This window comes from Amblyraja radiata, chromosome 3, assembly GCF_010909765.2.
Source record: "Amblyraja radiata isolate CabotCenter1 chromosome 3, sAmbRad1.1.pri, whole genome shotgun sequence".
In the NCBI taxonomy this organism is placed as follows: Eukaryota; Metazoa; Chordata; class Chondrichthyes; order Rajiformes; family Rajidae; genus Amblyraja; species Amblyraja radiata.
The window spans coordinates 15,302,723-15,319,228 of NC_045958.1; the positions used below are offsets into that span (position 1 = coordinate 15,302,723).

General features: G+C 41.0%; 1 protein-coding gene across 1 annotated transcript in view; it reads right to left on the reverse strand.

Annotated features, from left to right (window-relative positions):
• The window catches only part of st8sia4 (ST8 alpha-N-acetyl-neuraminide alpha-2,8-sialyltransferase 4), a 71,466-nt gene that overhangs the window by 37,222 nt on the left and 17,738 nt on the right, over window positions 1-16,506 (reverse strand). The window contains exon 3 of the mRNA XM_033017366.1: window positions 6,627-6,884. Coding sequence (XP_032873257.1) covers window positions 6,627-6,884 — 258 coding nt within the window. The remainder of the gene's footprint in view (window positions 1-6,626; window positions 6,885-16,506) is intronic.

Consider the following 16,506-nt stretch of genomic DNA (forward strand, 5'->3'; position numbering starts at 1 on the left):
ATAAGAGAAGGAGGAAAGAAAAACAGAATCAGGAAGGATCATATTACCTTTCTGAGGTTTTCAGAGAAAACGTCTCCTTCGAGATGCAATTATTCAATTCAGTGATACTATATTGTTCCATCCCGCCCGGTCCCTCCTTTGTTCCCAGTGGCCCCCAAGTCGGGTCCCTCCATCGTTCCCAGTGGCCCCCCAGCCGGGTCCCCCCTTCAGTTATGGCAGCCCCCACCAGGTAGCTCTCGGGGAGTGGAGTATAATATCCTCTGAATGGCTTCGCCTTTTATCATGTTAACTTGGAGACCCACAACCAGAAGGAATTCTCCTCCCTCAACATCCCACTGGTGTGTGATTATACCCACTTTATCATGCAAGTCAATACCCTGTGCATTAGCAGCATTCAGTGACAGGCAACTGCGTCATTTGTATTTGAGCTACATGATAAATCAATGGGCAACACTGGCTATTATTTAATAAGATGGATGCAAACATGGATGTACCATCCACACATTTATTGGCAGCAGTATATATGAATGCCATGCTGCTTCATGTCAGAGGTTATGGGGAGAAGGCAGGAGAATGGGGTTAGGATGGAGAGATAGATCAGCCATGATTGAATGACGGAGTAGACTTGTTGGGCCGAATGGTCTAATTCTGCTCTTATTACTTACGATATGATAAAATGAGATAGAGCAACCATTTTGGAGATCATCTCCACACTTTGGTAGCATTTGAAAAGTTTTTAAAATACTTTCAGATGGTTCATGATATACATCAATATGAGGACTTTGATGAGGATACTGCTGGGACTCGAGGGTCTAAGCAATAAGGAATGGTTGTTGGAGTGCAGGAGGCTGAAGGTTGATCTTATTGAGGTGTATAAAATCATAAAGGGAATAGAGTGCACAGAGTCTTTTAACCAGGGTAGGGGTTCAAGAACCATAGATGTAAGGTGAGAGGGGCAAGATTCAATAGGAACCTGAAAGGTAACCTTTTCATTCAGAGGGGGTGTATATATGGAATGAGCTGCCAAAGGAGGTAGTTGAGGCAGGTACTACAAAAGCATTTAATAGATACTTGGACAGGTTCATGATTAGGAAAGGTTTAGAGGGATAGAAGCCAAATGCAGACAGGTGAAACTAGATTAGATGAGACATCATGGTCACCAAGGGCCAAAGATTTCCATGTTGTTTCACTTCCATGTTCCATATGACCCAAGAGATATAAAGCTCGGGAGGATGGGACAAATATAAACCTTCAACGGATATCAAAACCATCAAAATAATCTTTACAGCTCCTTATATTTTGAGGAAAGGGGTGCTTGGTAGTATTGTTGGCCCCATAGAAACTAAAGCTGGCGGTGTTGAAAATGAAACGAAGAAAATAGCACACATGTTGAAATGTTACTTTGACTCGCTCATGATTTACAGATTGCCTTGTGAGCGATGAACAGCATCGTTAGTGCTGGCTGCATACAACAATCAGATAAATAAGCTTTCAGCATGTAGTTGCCATACTCCCTGTGTAGTATGAAATGGATTTGGGTTAATGTGCATTGTGAACCTTGCCCCCTTTTTGTCGCGCTATGCAGTTTACATCCCCTAATGTCTAATCGATTTTAAAATATTCTCATTTGTTTTTATCCTTTCTGCTACCTTTCAGGTCTTTGATTTGAACTTTACATCATCTGAAGTAACCGTGCATATAAGTGATACTGTGAAGATTAAAGAATAGAACAGATTTAAACAGGGACAATCCCTCTAGGTAGTCACATAAGAGAGATGATCAACTGCCCATTATAAAAACCGCCTGATGTTTCCTCTCCATTAAAATCAATTGAACTGAAAACCAGGCTGTTTCTTTAATATATGGCTTTATGCATGGGTAGCATGTTGCAAATACATCCTGCTGCTTTTACAGTGAGAGAGATAATATTGGGTCAGAGCGAGCTCCAAAAAAAGCTATAAAAACATTATTTTCATTTGAGTATTGATCAGAGCATTAAATATCAACATTTGCTCGATGTGCTATTCTCAGATCCACCCTAGAAAATAAACCTCATGCATTCAGCACTCATAGTCCTCTTGAAAAACGTAAACACCTGTGGCTGCTCATTCACTGTCAAAATAGCTCAGAGCAGCCATCAGCTTGCTGCATTCAAATCTTTTTACATTTTATTTTTGATTTTTTTTAATACTTCCTCCTCCCAGAGAATGTACCAAATACTGTTTACAATGTGCACACGTTTATTTGCCTCATTTCCCAAACTCTCTCATCTTACATTTGAACAGATCTGAAGTGAAATCTCGGAACTTAATTTTGTTCATTATCACCAAGTGTAAACTGAGGTAAAGTACTTATTTCATTTTTTAGTTTTAGTTTTGGGATACAGCATGGAAACAGGACCTTCGGCCCACCGAGTCTACAAAGAACAGCGATCCTCATACACAAATGCCCCTGTCCCACTTAGGAAACCTGAACGGAAACCTCTGGAGACTTTGCGCCCCACCCAAGGTTTCCGTGCGGTTCCCGGAGGTTGCAGGTGGTTGCCGGAGGTTGCAGGTAGTGGAAGCAGGTAGGGAGACTGACAAAAACCTCCGGGAACCGCACGGAAACCTTGGGTGGGGCACAAAGTCTCCAGAGGTTTCCGTTCAGGTTTCTTAAGTGGGACAGGGGTATAACGCTATCCTACACATTTGGGACAATTTACAATTTTTACCGAAGCCTAAACTATACGTCTTTGGAATGTGGGAGGAAACTGGAGCAGCCGGGGAAAACCCACGCAGGTTACGGGGGGAACGTACAAACTCCGCACAGACAGTACCCGTAGTCAGGATCGAACCCGGGTCTCTGCTGCTATAAGGCAGCAACTCTACCGTTGCACCACCACGCTTGCCCCTTTATTTCTAAATCAAAAAAACCCTACAGAAGCCAGTAATCTGAAATAAAAACAAAAAAATGCTGTAGATACTCATTGTCAGACTCCAGCTGTGGGAAGAGAAGGAGGGCTATTGTTTCATGCTAAAGACCCTTCATCAGTACTAGAAAGGAGACTCCCTGTACCCTAACAAACTTCAGTTGAGAAGTCTTCAATCTGAGACGTTAGCTCTGTTTATCTTCCCACAGTTGGGGTCTGACCTGCTGGACAATTATGGTGTTTTTGGTTTTTATTTTAAAATACTTATTTCTCACTTTGTGAGTTGACGTTATTAATCCATGTGAATATAATCAAGCTTTAATGGAAAGAAACAATCTTTTTACTTAGCTTTTGCTCATTTTTGACAAAATGAAATTAGGACAGCACTCAGTATGGTTGAATATGATATCAATATGCTTCCTTGCATTACCACTTTGTTATTCACATTATTATTTCCTAATTAAATCAACCAGATTTTATCGTGTTATCGTTTCCCCAAGAGTGAAATAATTGCTTTCTAAATTGCAATCAGCACAGCGTTTAACTTATGTATATATATATATATATATATATATATATATATATATATATATATATATATATATATATATATATATATATATATATATATATATATATATATATATATATATATATATATATCTCTCTCTCTCATGCCTGCTACTCTCCCTCCAGTTAGGTGACACCAACTCTGTAGATTCCCTTGTGGACACAAAATGCTGGAGTAACTCAGCGGTTGAGGCAGCATCTATGGAGAGAAGGAATGGGCGACGTTTCGGGTCGAGACCCTTCTTCGGACTGATGTCAGGGGAGGGGGCGGGACAAAGCTATAATGTAAGCGGAGACAGTAAGACTAGTGGGAGAACTGGGAAGAGGAAGGGGATGGAGAGAGAAGGCAAGGGCTAACTGAAGTTGGATAAGTCAATGTTTATACTGCTGGGGTGTAAACTACCCAAACGAAATATGAGGTGCTGTTGCTACTATTTGCGCTGAGCCTCACTCTGACAATGGGGGAAGCTCAGGACAGAAAGGTCAGATTGGGAATGGGAGGGGGAGTTGAAGTACTGAGCCACCGGGAGATCAGGAAGGTTAAGACGGACTGAGCGGAGGTGTTCAGCGAAACGAGCCTGCGCTTGGTCTCGTCGATGTAGAGAAGTTGACACCTGGAACAGCGGATACAGTAGATGAGATTGAGGGAGGTACAAGTAAACCTCTGCCTCACCTGGAAAGACTGTTTAGGTCCTTGGATGGAGTTGAGGGGTGAGGTAAAGGGACAGGTGTTGCATCTCCTGCGGTTGCAGGGGAAAGTACCTGGGGAGGGGATAGTTTGGGTGGGAAGGGACGATTTGACCAGGGGGTTACGGAGGGAACGGTCTTTGCGGAAACCAAAAAGGGGTGGAGACGGGAAGATATAGCGTGTAGTGGGATCCCATTGGAGGTGACGAAAATATTGGAGGATTATACACTGCATACTACAGCTGATGGGGTGGAAGGTCTCTGTCCTTGTTACGAATGGGGGGAGGGGGAGTAAGAGCAGAGCTGCGGGATATCGAGGAGATCCTCATCTATAATGGAATGGGGCAACTCCCGTTCCCTAAAGAATGCGGCCATCTCCGATGCCCTGGTATGGAACACCTCAGCCTGGGCATAGACGGAGGAATTAGGAGTAGGGGGGGGGGGGAAGATAGAGTCTTTACAGGAAGCAGGGTGGGAAGAAGTATAGTCAAGATAGCTTCCGGCTCTCTGCCCTCTAAAGCCTCCAACCTTATCGTTCTCCAGCCCTGCACGACTCGATTTTATCTTCTCCCCAAAATTCACAAACAGAACTGTCCTGGCAGACCCATAGTTTCTGCTTGTTCATGCCCCACCAAATTAATTCTCACATATCTCAACTCCATCCTTTTCCCTCTGGTCCAATCCCTCCCTACCTATGTCCAAGACACCTCACACGCTCATTGTCTCCTCAATGACTTCCGTTTTCCAGGTCCCCACTCCCTCATCTTTACTATGGATGTCCAGTCACTCTACACGTCCATCTCCCACCAGGAGGGTCTTAAAGGCCTATGTTTCTTCCTCAACCGAGGAACCAGCCAATTTCCATCCACCAATACTCTCCCCCGCCTGGCAGAGCTGGTTCTTACCCTCAACAACTTCTCCTTCGACTCCTCCCACTTCCTCCAGATCCCAGGTGTAGTTATGGGCACTCGCATGGGCCCCAGCTATGCCCGCCTCTTTGTAGGGTACGTCGAACAATCCCTGTTCCAGGCGTACACTGGCCCCATCCTCGAACTCTACCTCCGCTACATTGACGACTGCATTGGTTCTACCTCCTGCACCCATGCAGAACTCACTGACTTCATCAACTTCACCACTAATTTCCATCCTGCACTCAAATTCACTTGGACCATCTCCGACATCTCCCTACCGTTTCTAGATCTCACCGTCTCCATTACAGGAAACAGACTATTGACCGACATCTACTACAAACCTACTGACTTCCATAGCTATCTTCACTACACTTCCTCCCAACCTGCTTCCACTCTATCCCCTACTCCCAATTTCTCCATCTACGCTGCATCTGCGCTACATCGGCAAGACCAAGCGCAGGCTCGGCGATCGTTTCGCTGAACACCTCCGCTCAGTCCGTCTTAACCTACCTGATCTCCTGGTGGCCCAGCACTTCAACTCCCCCTCCCATTCCCAATCTGACCTTTCTCTCCTGGGCTTCCTCCATTGTCAGAGTGAGGCTCAGCCCAACTTGTAGCAACAGCACCTCATTTTTCACTTGGGTAGTTTACACCCCAGCGGTATGAACATTGACCACTAACTTCAGATAGCCCTTGCTTTCTCTCTCCTTCCCCTTCCCAGTTCTCCCTCTAGTCTTACTGTCTCTGCCTACATTCTATCTTTGTCCCACCCCCTCCCCTGACATCAGTCTGAAGAAGGGTCTTGACCCGAAATGTCGCCCATTCCTTCTCTCCATAGATGCTGCCTCACACGCTGAGTTACTCCAGCATTTTGTGTCTACCTTCGATTTTACCAGCATCTGCAGTTCTTTCTTACACACTCTGTAGATTCCCTCTAGTTTCAAAAATCTCCTTGTCTTTTTGAGATTTACTTCCCACTACTACTTTTCATAATTCAAAAATCTAAGACATTCTTTACATTCTACTGATCTCTTTTCAATCTTTTCACCTTCAATACTCAATAGTACAAAATTTTAAATTCTAATAAAAAAACATTTTTTTTTAAAAATAAACACGCAAAAATGTTTGATATTTTTTCTAAATTGTATTATTTTCGAGATTGCTGTCCATGTGACTGTTGTCCATGCCTCTAAATTTACAGCCAAATGAATTGAAGCTCCCTCCAAAATGACAGAATTAGGATCAAGGTTTAATATGCAACACAGTCAATGTGACCAGCATTTGCAAGTCTCTTTGCCCTGTAATTAATTTGGACCATAAGCTAATGCCCTACCATTCATCAATTAATTTTCAAGATTCCTGCTCATAGCTCAAAAAAGTACTTTACATTCAGAGAAAATAGAAATTACATGAAGAGATTATCTTTAACTCACCTTTCTTACACAATTGATTATCTGCAGGCAAATGTCCATTGTTCTATGCTTTAAGAAATCACGAAATTATTGCTAACTGGATAGATATTAATATCCATCTTCAGAAGGTCCTACCTTATTACGAACTCATGACTGTCAATCTCTTTTCCACATCCACTTCCAAGAAGAATTCCAGAATTCCCTACAACCGCACAAGTATTGAATCGCTTGTTCTTCATCGGTGACACTTCCGGAAGAAGACTGTGCAAATTGTGCGAGATATTGAGGGTTCGACGCCTGTCCAGCACATAATGAATTATATCTCCTGGCTTCAAACTGCTTTTCACGACAGATATGTCTCTCTCTGCATCTAAAAATCGAAGAATATCCTTCCTGCATTGGAAGAAGTAACACAGAGTAAAAAATATAAATTAATCAGAAAGTATGCTTTCTACATTTACTAGAATAAGGCAACATGATAAAAAATTGAAAATGCCTAATTTAACAGAATATTGGAATTGCATTACTGGAAATTCTATTTACATAATTTTATTTCATTATCTGCCAAAGAGGCCAAAGCAAAAGTACAAATAGTCAGGCCATGTGGGTTCCTAAACTCCACAACAACAATAACTATTTTGGATGGAAAAAATGCAGTTACTAGGCCAGTGGTAAGAGATCTGAATAAACTGGAGTAGAGAGAGCAAGCCAACTGTCTGAAGAAGGGTCTCGACCCGAAACATCGCCAATTCCTTCTCTCCATAGATGCTGCCTCACCTGCTGAGTTTCCCCAGCATTTTTTGTCTACCTCTTAAATAAAGCCAACTTTAATGTTTTGAACTGAACCATGGTGGGTGTAGAACTTCATTCGAGGTTTATAAAAATGGATAGAGTTTCGATATTTTTTGGAAAAATTCAGGTCAAAGAAGTGTTATTTAAAATAAAATGAGGTACACGAATGGAAAAAATAAATGAGATCTGTTCTTTCAAATTGTTTTTTTTTTTAAGTTGATTCTAAATTATAGAGTATTCAAAAAGAGAGTGAAAAATGGCCGACAAAAAATTATAAAAGAATACAATTTACTTATACAATTTACCTATAACATCATTTTACCTATTATATATTATAATTTACCTACCTTAACAATATTTTCAATACTATAACAGCATTTAAAAAACATTTGGACAAGTACATGGATAGGAAAGATTTAGAGGGATAGGAGCTAAAAGCAGACAAGTGGGATTAGTGTAAATGAGATATCTTGGTCGGCATGGGCAAGTTGGGCCTGAGGGCCTGTGTCCATGCCAGATGACTATGACCAGAAGTTGAAAAATGGCATTAAATTAGAAGAAATCAAAAAAAATTGTAAATTCAGCCCCTGAGAGGATCTAAATTATCTTTGAGGAAGGCCATTCTTGCTATTGAGGGAATGCAGTGTAGGTTCACGAGATTAATTCATGGGATGGCGGGACTGTCATATGATGAAAGAATGGAGCGACTGGGCTTGTATTCACTGGAATTTAGAAGAATGAGAGGGGATCTTATAGAAACATATAAAATTATTAAGGTTTGGACACGCTAGATGCAGGAAACAAGTTCCCGATGCTGCTGCACCCGCTGAGTTTCTCCAGCATTTTTGTGTACCTTCGATTTTCCAGCATCTGCAGTTCCTTCTTGAACAAGTTCCAGATGTTGAGGGAGTGCAAAACCAGGGGCCACAGTTTAAGAATAAGGGATAGGCCATTTAGAACTGAGATGAGGAAAAACTTATTCACCCAGAGATTGTGAATTTGTGGAATTCTCTGCCTCAGAACACGGTGGTGGCCGATTCACTGGATGCATTCAAAAGAGAGTTGGCGAGAACTCTTAGGGCTAGCAGAATCAAGGGATATGGGGAGAAGGCAGGAACGGGGTACTGATTGTGGATGATCAGCCATGCTCACATTGAATGGCGGTGTTGGCTCAAAGGGCCGAATGGTCTCCTCCTGCACCTTTTTTACTATGTTTTACTGGGATGTCAGGACTGTTTTATGAAGAAAGACTGGATAGACTTGGTTTATACTCTCTAGAATTTAGGAGATTGAGAGGGGATCTTATAGAAACTTATAAAATTCTTAAGGGGTTGGACAGGCTAGATGCAGGAAGATTGCTCCCGATGTTGGGGAAGTCCAGGACAAGGGGTCACAGCTTAAGGATAAGGGGGAAATCCTTTAAAACCGAGATGAGAAGAACATTTTTCACACAGAGAGTGGTGAATCTCTGGAACTCTCTGCCACAGAGGGTAGTCAAGGCCAGTTCATTGGCTATATTTAAGAGGGAGAGATGTGGCCCTTGTGGCAAAAGGGATCAGGAGGTATGGAGAGAAGGCAGGTACGGGATACTGAGTTGGATGATCAGCCATGATCATATTGAATGGCGGTGCAGGCTCGACGGGCCGAATGGCCTTCTCCTGCACCTAATTTCTATGTTTCTATGTTTCTATGTATCTAACTTTGAGCAAAAGGAATAAAATATTTCCTTCATTGCAAAAATAGCTATGCGGTAATGTCGCACAAAAACTATCTTTGTAAAACTCAGTGAATGTAAAACAAGACTGAAATGTGAAGTGTGAAAGTGAACCTCCTGACCTTGAAAGATCTAAAAATTGCTCGTCTTTACAATAGTTTGTACATTGTGAAAACACTTCGCAATGAAAAACACATTATCATAATTGATCCAATAAATAAAGCACAACTCTTGGAAAGTTAAGGAGTTTCTTCCGCGTCAAAGCTTTGTGTTCGAATTTATCTCTGGGCTATTTTGAAGTATTATTGACAATCTGGTAAATTCCTTGGACACCAATTACTTTGTTGATAAATAGCATATGTAATGATTCAGTAAATATTATTATTTAACATTTGGTAATTTCTGACATATTTTCTTCCAAAAAAAGCAATAATGCTTCAACAGGAATTATAGAGACATCTTAAAACTTGTTTTAAAGAAAATCACATCAAAAATATTTGCCGCATTTCTGTCATCGTCTTGCAAAATGTTTTACAAAATTCCACTGTCTGCTTCTTCTGTGTTCCCTTTACTTCCCCTCGGAGACTGTTTCACTTCTCTTTAGAAATTGGTTGACAGTGTAGCTCAATGGAGGAGTAGTGAAATCCCCCAACATTGCCAAGTGCCAATTACGCAGTGTAAACACTGGGGCATTTTAGCAGGATCAACTGACAGATTTGACTTTCCCACATATATCGGTATCTATGAGCTGATTGTTTGCAAGAATAGATTACTAGCATGGACCATGAAAATAGTTGGTGCATCCAAATGATGACCATGCAGATAGGCACAATATAAAGAGTTGAAATCATTCCAAAATATACTGTGAGTGTTGCAGACATATTCACTGGTACTGTCCAAATCATGCTGTCATAAACTATTACCTGCAATCACTGCCAATAACCACTCCATATCTGTACCTGCCTGATACAGATGTATTGTTAGCATTAAATATTCTGGGGACCAGAAAGATGGACAAATGATGTCAGGTCCTCTGATAGCGCATTGAAGAAGCTCTGACCCAAAATATCCCTGAGCTTTGCCAGTAACCAGTGGTGAGAGTTTCAGCATGGCTCTGAATGTTTCTGACAACTAGAAGCATTTAAAATCTCTTTTCAAAATGATGTCAATATTATTTTTTAATGGAAAATTTAAAAAAAGCTGAAACGTAAAAACACAGAAAAAAAAGATCCCTACCTTTGACTTCCTGATTAAATTCCAATTAAACCAAAGATGGTACAAACCCTACACCAGGCACCAAGTGCCAATTAATTAGTGTAAACACTGGGACATTACAGTAGAATCAACATACAAGATTTGCCTTTCCCACCATATCAGTAAATTTGGGACTTTCACATTTGACAATACCTGTACATGCATGGAAGGTGTAGATACTAATTTTTAAATGAGTAAATACAAATACCACTTGCCATTTCAACGTCTGTGAAATTCAGTGAGAAAACATCACCAATGCAGTTGCAACAATACACATTAAACTGTTGCTAAAATCAGTGCCAATCGCCCAGTCTCATGTGTCCAATCTCAATAATCCCACTAAAGAAGTCATCTTGAATTTTGCACATGAAAATGAAAGGCAGGATTATAAAGTGTTCTTCTTTCCTTCCCTATTAGCCATGGGTCACTGCCCTAGGCCACTGAGATGCAGAAGGAGACAGGAAAGTAAACAAAAAAATAATATCCACAAAAATATGCATCTTAGTTACACCACGTTATTAGAATGTTAATGTAAATGTTCACAAATCTAAATTAAAGAATTTACTGCTAAACTTTGCATTTCAAATGAGCTATTTGGTATTGAATGATTGGAAAATTACTTTAAAAATCTCAGGCAAAAACATTAAGATGTATCTAATATTAAAATTCAGTGCACTCTTGTTGCTGCGCATGCTTCAACATCTTCACTTATTTCTTAATTGCCTCAAAGCCTCTTGGCGCCTTTCTTCTATTAGTCTTGTTAGCTAATGCTGGTTGGAATGAATGGTCATGGCACCACTTCACACATCCTGCTTATTTTATACTTATTAGCATCTTGCCATTTTTTTTTAAATACAGTTTTTGCTTCCCACGTTATTCTCATGTACCTCACATAACAGGAGCGGTAAATGATTTTGAAAAATCACTGCATTCAAATCTTTCTTAATTACGTTTTCTCTGAATTTAATATGCCTGCAGTATTGCAGTACTAATGTGAAGGAAAGGAAACCACAGGACTGCTATTACGGTAATCCCATATGTTAGTTGATGGGAAGGAACCTGTACTCTTACAGTATATATTTATCGCTGCTTCCCGAATTACATAGAAACATAGAAAATAGGTGCAGGAGTAGGCCATTCGGCCCTTCGAGCCTGCACCGCCATTCAATATGATCATGGCTGATCATTCAACTCAGTATCCCATACCTGCCTTCTCTCCATACCTCCTGATACCTTTAGCCACAAGGGCCACATCTAACTCCCTCTTAAATATAGCCAATTAACTGGCCTCAACTACCTTCTGTGGCAGAGAATTCCAGAGATTCACCACTCTCTGTGTGAAAAATGTTTTTCTCTTCTCGGTCCTAAAAGATTTCCCCCTTATCCTTAAACTGTGACCCCTTGTTCTGGACTTCCCCAACATCGGGAACAATCTTCCTGCATCTAGCCTGTCCAACCCCTTAAGAATTTTGTAAGTTTATATAAGATCCCCCCTCAGTCTTCTAAATTCTAGCGAATACAAGACGAGTCTATCCAGTCTTTCTTCATATGAAAGTCCTGACATCCCAGGAATCAGTCTGGTGAACCTTCTCTGTACTCCCTCTATGGCAAGAATGTCTTTCCTCAGATTAGGAAACCAAAACTGTACGCAGTACTCCAGGTGTGGTCTCACCAAGACCCCGTACAACAGCAGTAGAACCTCCCTGCTCCTCTACTCAAATCCTTTTGCTATGAATGCTAACATACCATTCGCTTTCTTCACTGCCTGCTGCACCTGGATGCCTACTTTCAATGACTGGTGTACCATGACACCCAGGTCTCGTTGCATCTCCCCTTTTACTAATCGGCCACCATTCAGATAATAGTCAACTTTCCTGTTTTTGCCACCAAAGTGGATAACCTCACCTTTATCCACATTATACTGCATCTGCCATGCTGCTCACTATTTCCTTTAATTATGAAACTTTCAATGTCATTAATACTAAAAAGAATAATTCTGATCTGAAGTATAATTCTAAATGATCCACAAAATAAATAAAGGCACTTTGGCTCAGGTTGAATCAAGGAGTGAAAAATAATAACATCATAAGAGAAAACAGTTACATCAGGAAAACATACTTTATCAGCCGTCTCAGGTTGGTATCGCTCAAAAATCATGGTTGTCTTTATAATCCTGTTCCTTCTACCTAAATTGCCATTAGCTTGTTCGTGTATCACCTTACATTCAGAATGTAAGCAATTATGAGAAGCTAATTCCTCCCATAAGGAGAAAATAGCCAATTGACAAAATCATTGAGTATTATCCAATTTTTTTTATTTTTCAACTGGAATAATGATTTTAACAGAACGTTTTTCTTTAAAATAAACAAATGCATATTAAAGGCATAAACAGAGACTTTTAAACATGAGATAGCAAGAATTCAAGGCTTAGAAACAGAAAAATAGGTGCAGGAGTAGGCCATTTGGCCCTTCGACCCAGCACCGCCATTCAAAATGATCATGGCTGATCATCTAAAATCTGTACCCCGTTCCTGCTTCTCCCCCCATATCCCTTGATTCCTTTAGCCCCGAGCTAAATCGAACTTTCTTGAAAACATCCAGTGAATTGTCCTCCACTGCCTTCTGTGGCAGAGAATCCCACAGATTCACAACTTGGGTGATTTTCCTCATCTCAGTCCTAAATGGCCTACCCCTTATTCATAAACTGTGACCCTGGTTCTGGACTCCCCCAACATCAGGAACATTTTTCCTGCATCTAGCCTGTCCAATCCTTTAAGAATTTTATATGTTTCTTTAAAAATCCCTCTCATCCTTCTAGGCTGTGGGCCGAGGAGCTTTATTCTGCAGTTTCGTGACCCAAGTCACCAAACTACATGAAATTTTCACATATTGTGTAAAAAAAATTATATAAATCACCCCTGAAACTCGATCTGAAGAAGACTTGCACATTTTTATTAAATTAGAGAAAAACCGGAAAATTTTCAGGTAATTTTTAGTCCAATCAAAGCACGTTTAACATTGAGTTGTCTGCCAGTTGGCCAATCACGCGCTTTGTTTCAGGCTAGCACACAAAATGGCTGAGGGGGCTTCACAGATGCCTGTTTTACTGGAGACCCGATGTGTTATTCTGTGGAATAAATGTCGTGGAAACTTGCAGCAGGTAATTGTATTTAGTGGGGAAAGCATTAAAAAGGCCGAAGAAAGTGCTGCTAAGTTGATGGAAGTGTTGAAAGTGATGGAAGTCTTGAAAGCAAAGTCCCTGCTGAGGTCCGGGAACACAAAGATTAAGAGCCAGGAACCAACTCTAACTAAAAGGTAAGATCTAAAGTCTGAATTTATGAAAATCTATCTGTATGGAGTTTAATTAATTTAATTGCACTTTTATAATGTGAATAAATTCATTCATTCACTTACTTCATTCATTCACTTACTTCATTCATTCATGAAGTTGAGGGCCTAAACTATATGTTTCCATAACACAGTCAATTAAACATTGTCACTAATGCCAGCCTGTTGTAGAGTAATAAGTCTTTAACAGCTAATCTCGGAGCTGCCTGCGAAAACTTACCGGGAAAAAGTGCTCCGATCGCGGGACATAGGTACTCGCGGTAAAGTGAAGCCACGGTCTCAATTAATAAGCGGCCGATTCGCGAACGCGGAGCCGCGGATCATCTCCGCGGGCGGGTGGGGGGAGGCTGTACATAGTGCCGTCTATAGCGGTCGTTTTCAGACCCCGACAACGGGAAAAAAACGGAATGGAATTCCACTGCAATGGAAGCCTATAAATAGCGATCGATATCCCTCCGTTTTCTTCCCGTTGTCGGGGTCTGAAAACGACCGCTACAGACGGCACTATGTACAGCCTCACCCCCCCCCCCCCCCGCCTGCCCGCAATGATGTTCCGCGGCTCCGCGTTCGCGAATCGGCCGCTTATTAATTGAGACCGTGGCTTCACTTTACCGCGAGTACCTATGTTCCGCGATCGGAGCACTTTTTCCCGGTAAGTTATCGCAGGCAGCTCCGAGATTAGCTGTTAAAGACTTATTACTCGACAACAAGCTGGCATTAGTGACAATGTTTAATTGATTGTGTTATGGAGACATATAGTTTAGGCCCTCAACTTCATGAATGAATGAAGTAAGTGAATGAATGAAGTAAGTGAATGAATGAATGTATTCACATTATAAAAGGGTGCAATTAAATTAATTAAACTCCATACAGATAGATTTTCATAAATTCAGACGTTAGATCTTACCTTTTAGTTAGAGTTGGTTCCTGGTTCTTAATCTTTGTGTTCCAGGACCTCAGCAGGGACTTTGCTTTCAAGACTTCCATCACTTTCAACACTTCCATCAACTTAGCAGCACTTTCTTCAGCCTTTTTAATGCTTTTCCCACTAAATACAATTACCTGCTGCAAGTTTCCACGACATTTATTCCACAGAATAACACATCGGAATCTCCAGTAAAACAGGCATCTGTGAAGCCCCCTCAGCCATTTTGTGTGCTAGCCTGAAACAAAGCGCGTGATTGGCCAACTGGCAGACAACTCAATGTTAAACGTGCTTTGATTGGACTAAACATTACCCGAAAATTTTCAGTTTTTTCTCTAATTTAATAAAAATGTACAAGTCTTCTTCAGATCGAGTTTCAGGGGTGATTTATATAAATTTTTTTACACAATATGTGAAAATTTCATGTAGTTTGGTGACTTGGGTCACGAAATCCTATTTCTAGACACATTTTTGATGCTCGGCCCACAGCCTATTCTAAATTCCAGTGAATACAAGCCCAGTCGACCCATTCTTTCATCATATGCCAGCCATGCCATCCCAGGAATTACCTGGGATACACTCCCTCAATAGCAATAATGTCCTTCCTCAAATTAGGAGACCAAAATTGCACACAATAGTCCAGCTTTCATGTTCCTGTTAAAGTGAAAGGCAAGGCTGGCAGGACTAGGGAGCCCTGAATGACGAGAGATATTGAGGCACTCGGCAGATAAAGGAGGCATGGGTCAGGCACAACCATATGAAACTATGAATACCTGGAATAGTATAACAGATACAGGAATATACTTAAGAAGGAAATCATTAGGGCAAAAACGGAACATGAGATAGCTTTGGTAGAGAAGCTTAAAGATTAAACTTTTATTTTAAGGGAAATTCTGTAACTCAAGAGAGAACAAGGCACCTCAAAGATCAAAGTGGACATTTATATTTGGAGCCGCAAGAGATGGATGAGGTCCTCAGTAAATATTTCTCCTCTGTTTTCACAGCAGAGGACAAGGGAACTCCTCATGATTAATGGGGATAGGCTGCAGTGAGGTGGAGCAACTGTTGGATATCTTAAAATACACAATGATAGATACATCTTTGGGGTATAATCATGTATATCCAAGAACACTATGGGGAGCTGGAGAAGAAATTGTGAGAACCTGGCTGAGATATATTCATCATTGTTAGTCACGTGTTAAGTCCCATGGTTATGCCAATGTGGTGCCTTTATTTATGAATGAAAGGCTGCAAAGAAAAAACTAGGAACTATAGACCAGCAAGCCTAACATCTGTGGTAGGTAAATTACTGGAGCGGATTCTGAGGGATAAGATGCATGTGATAAGATGCGCTGATTAGGGTCTGTCAGCATGGTTTTGTACATAGGAGATCACATTTCATGAATCTGATTGAGTTTTTCGAAGTAACCTAGATGGTTGATGTGGGCACGTTGGTAGATGTGTCGACATGGACTTCAGCAATAATTTTTTTTACAGGGTTCTGCATGGTAGGCGGTCTGGAAGGTTTGATTGCAAGGCATCCAGGGAGAGCCAGCTGAATGGATACATATTTGGTTTGATGGTAACTAGAGGGTGATGGTGATGGGCAGTTTGAATGCCTGTAATTAGTGGTGTGCCTCAGGAATTGGTCCCAACTTGTCATATATATTAACAATTGGCTGAGAATGTACAAGGCATCGTTTAGTAATTTTCCAGATGACACAAAAATAGGTGGTATCATAGAGATTGAAGATGGCTATTATGAATTACAGAGGGATCTTGATCAGCTGGGTAAGTGAACTGAGGAATGTCAACGTTTAATTAAAGCGTGGTGCAAGGTGTTACATTTTGGGAAGTCAAACCCATGTAAACTTTCACAGAGAATGGTAGAGCCCTAGGATGTGCGGTAGAACAGAGTGACTGAGTACATGGTTCCCTGACAGTACTGTCACATGTAGATTGGGTGATGGAGAAGGCATTTG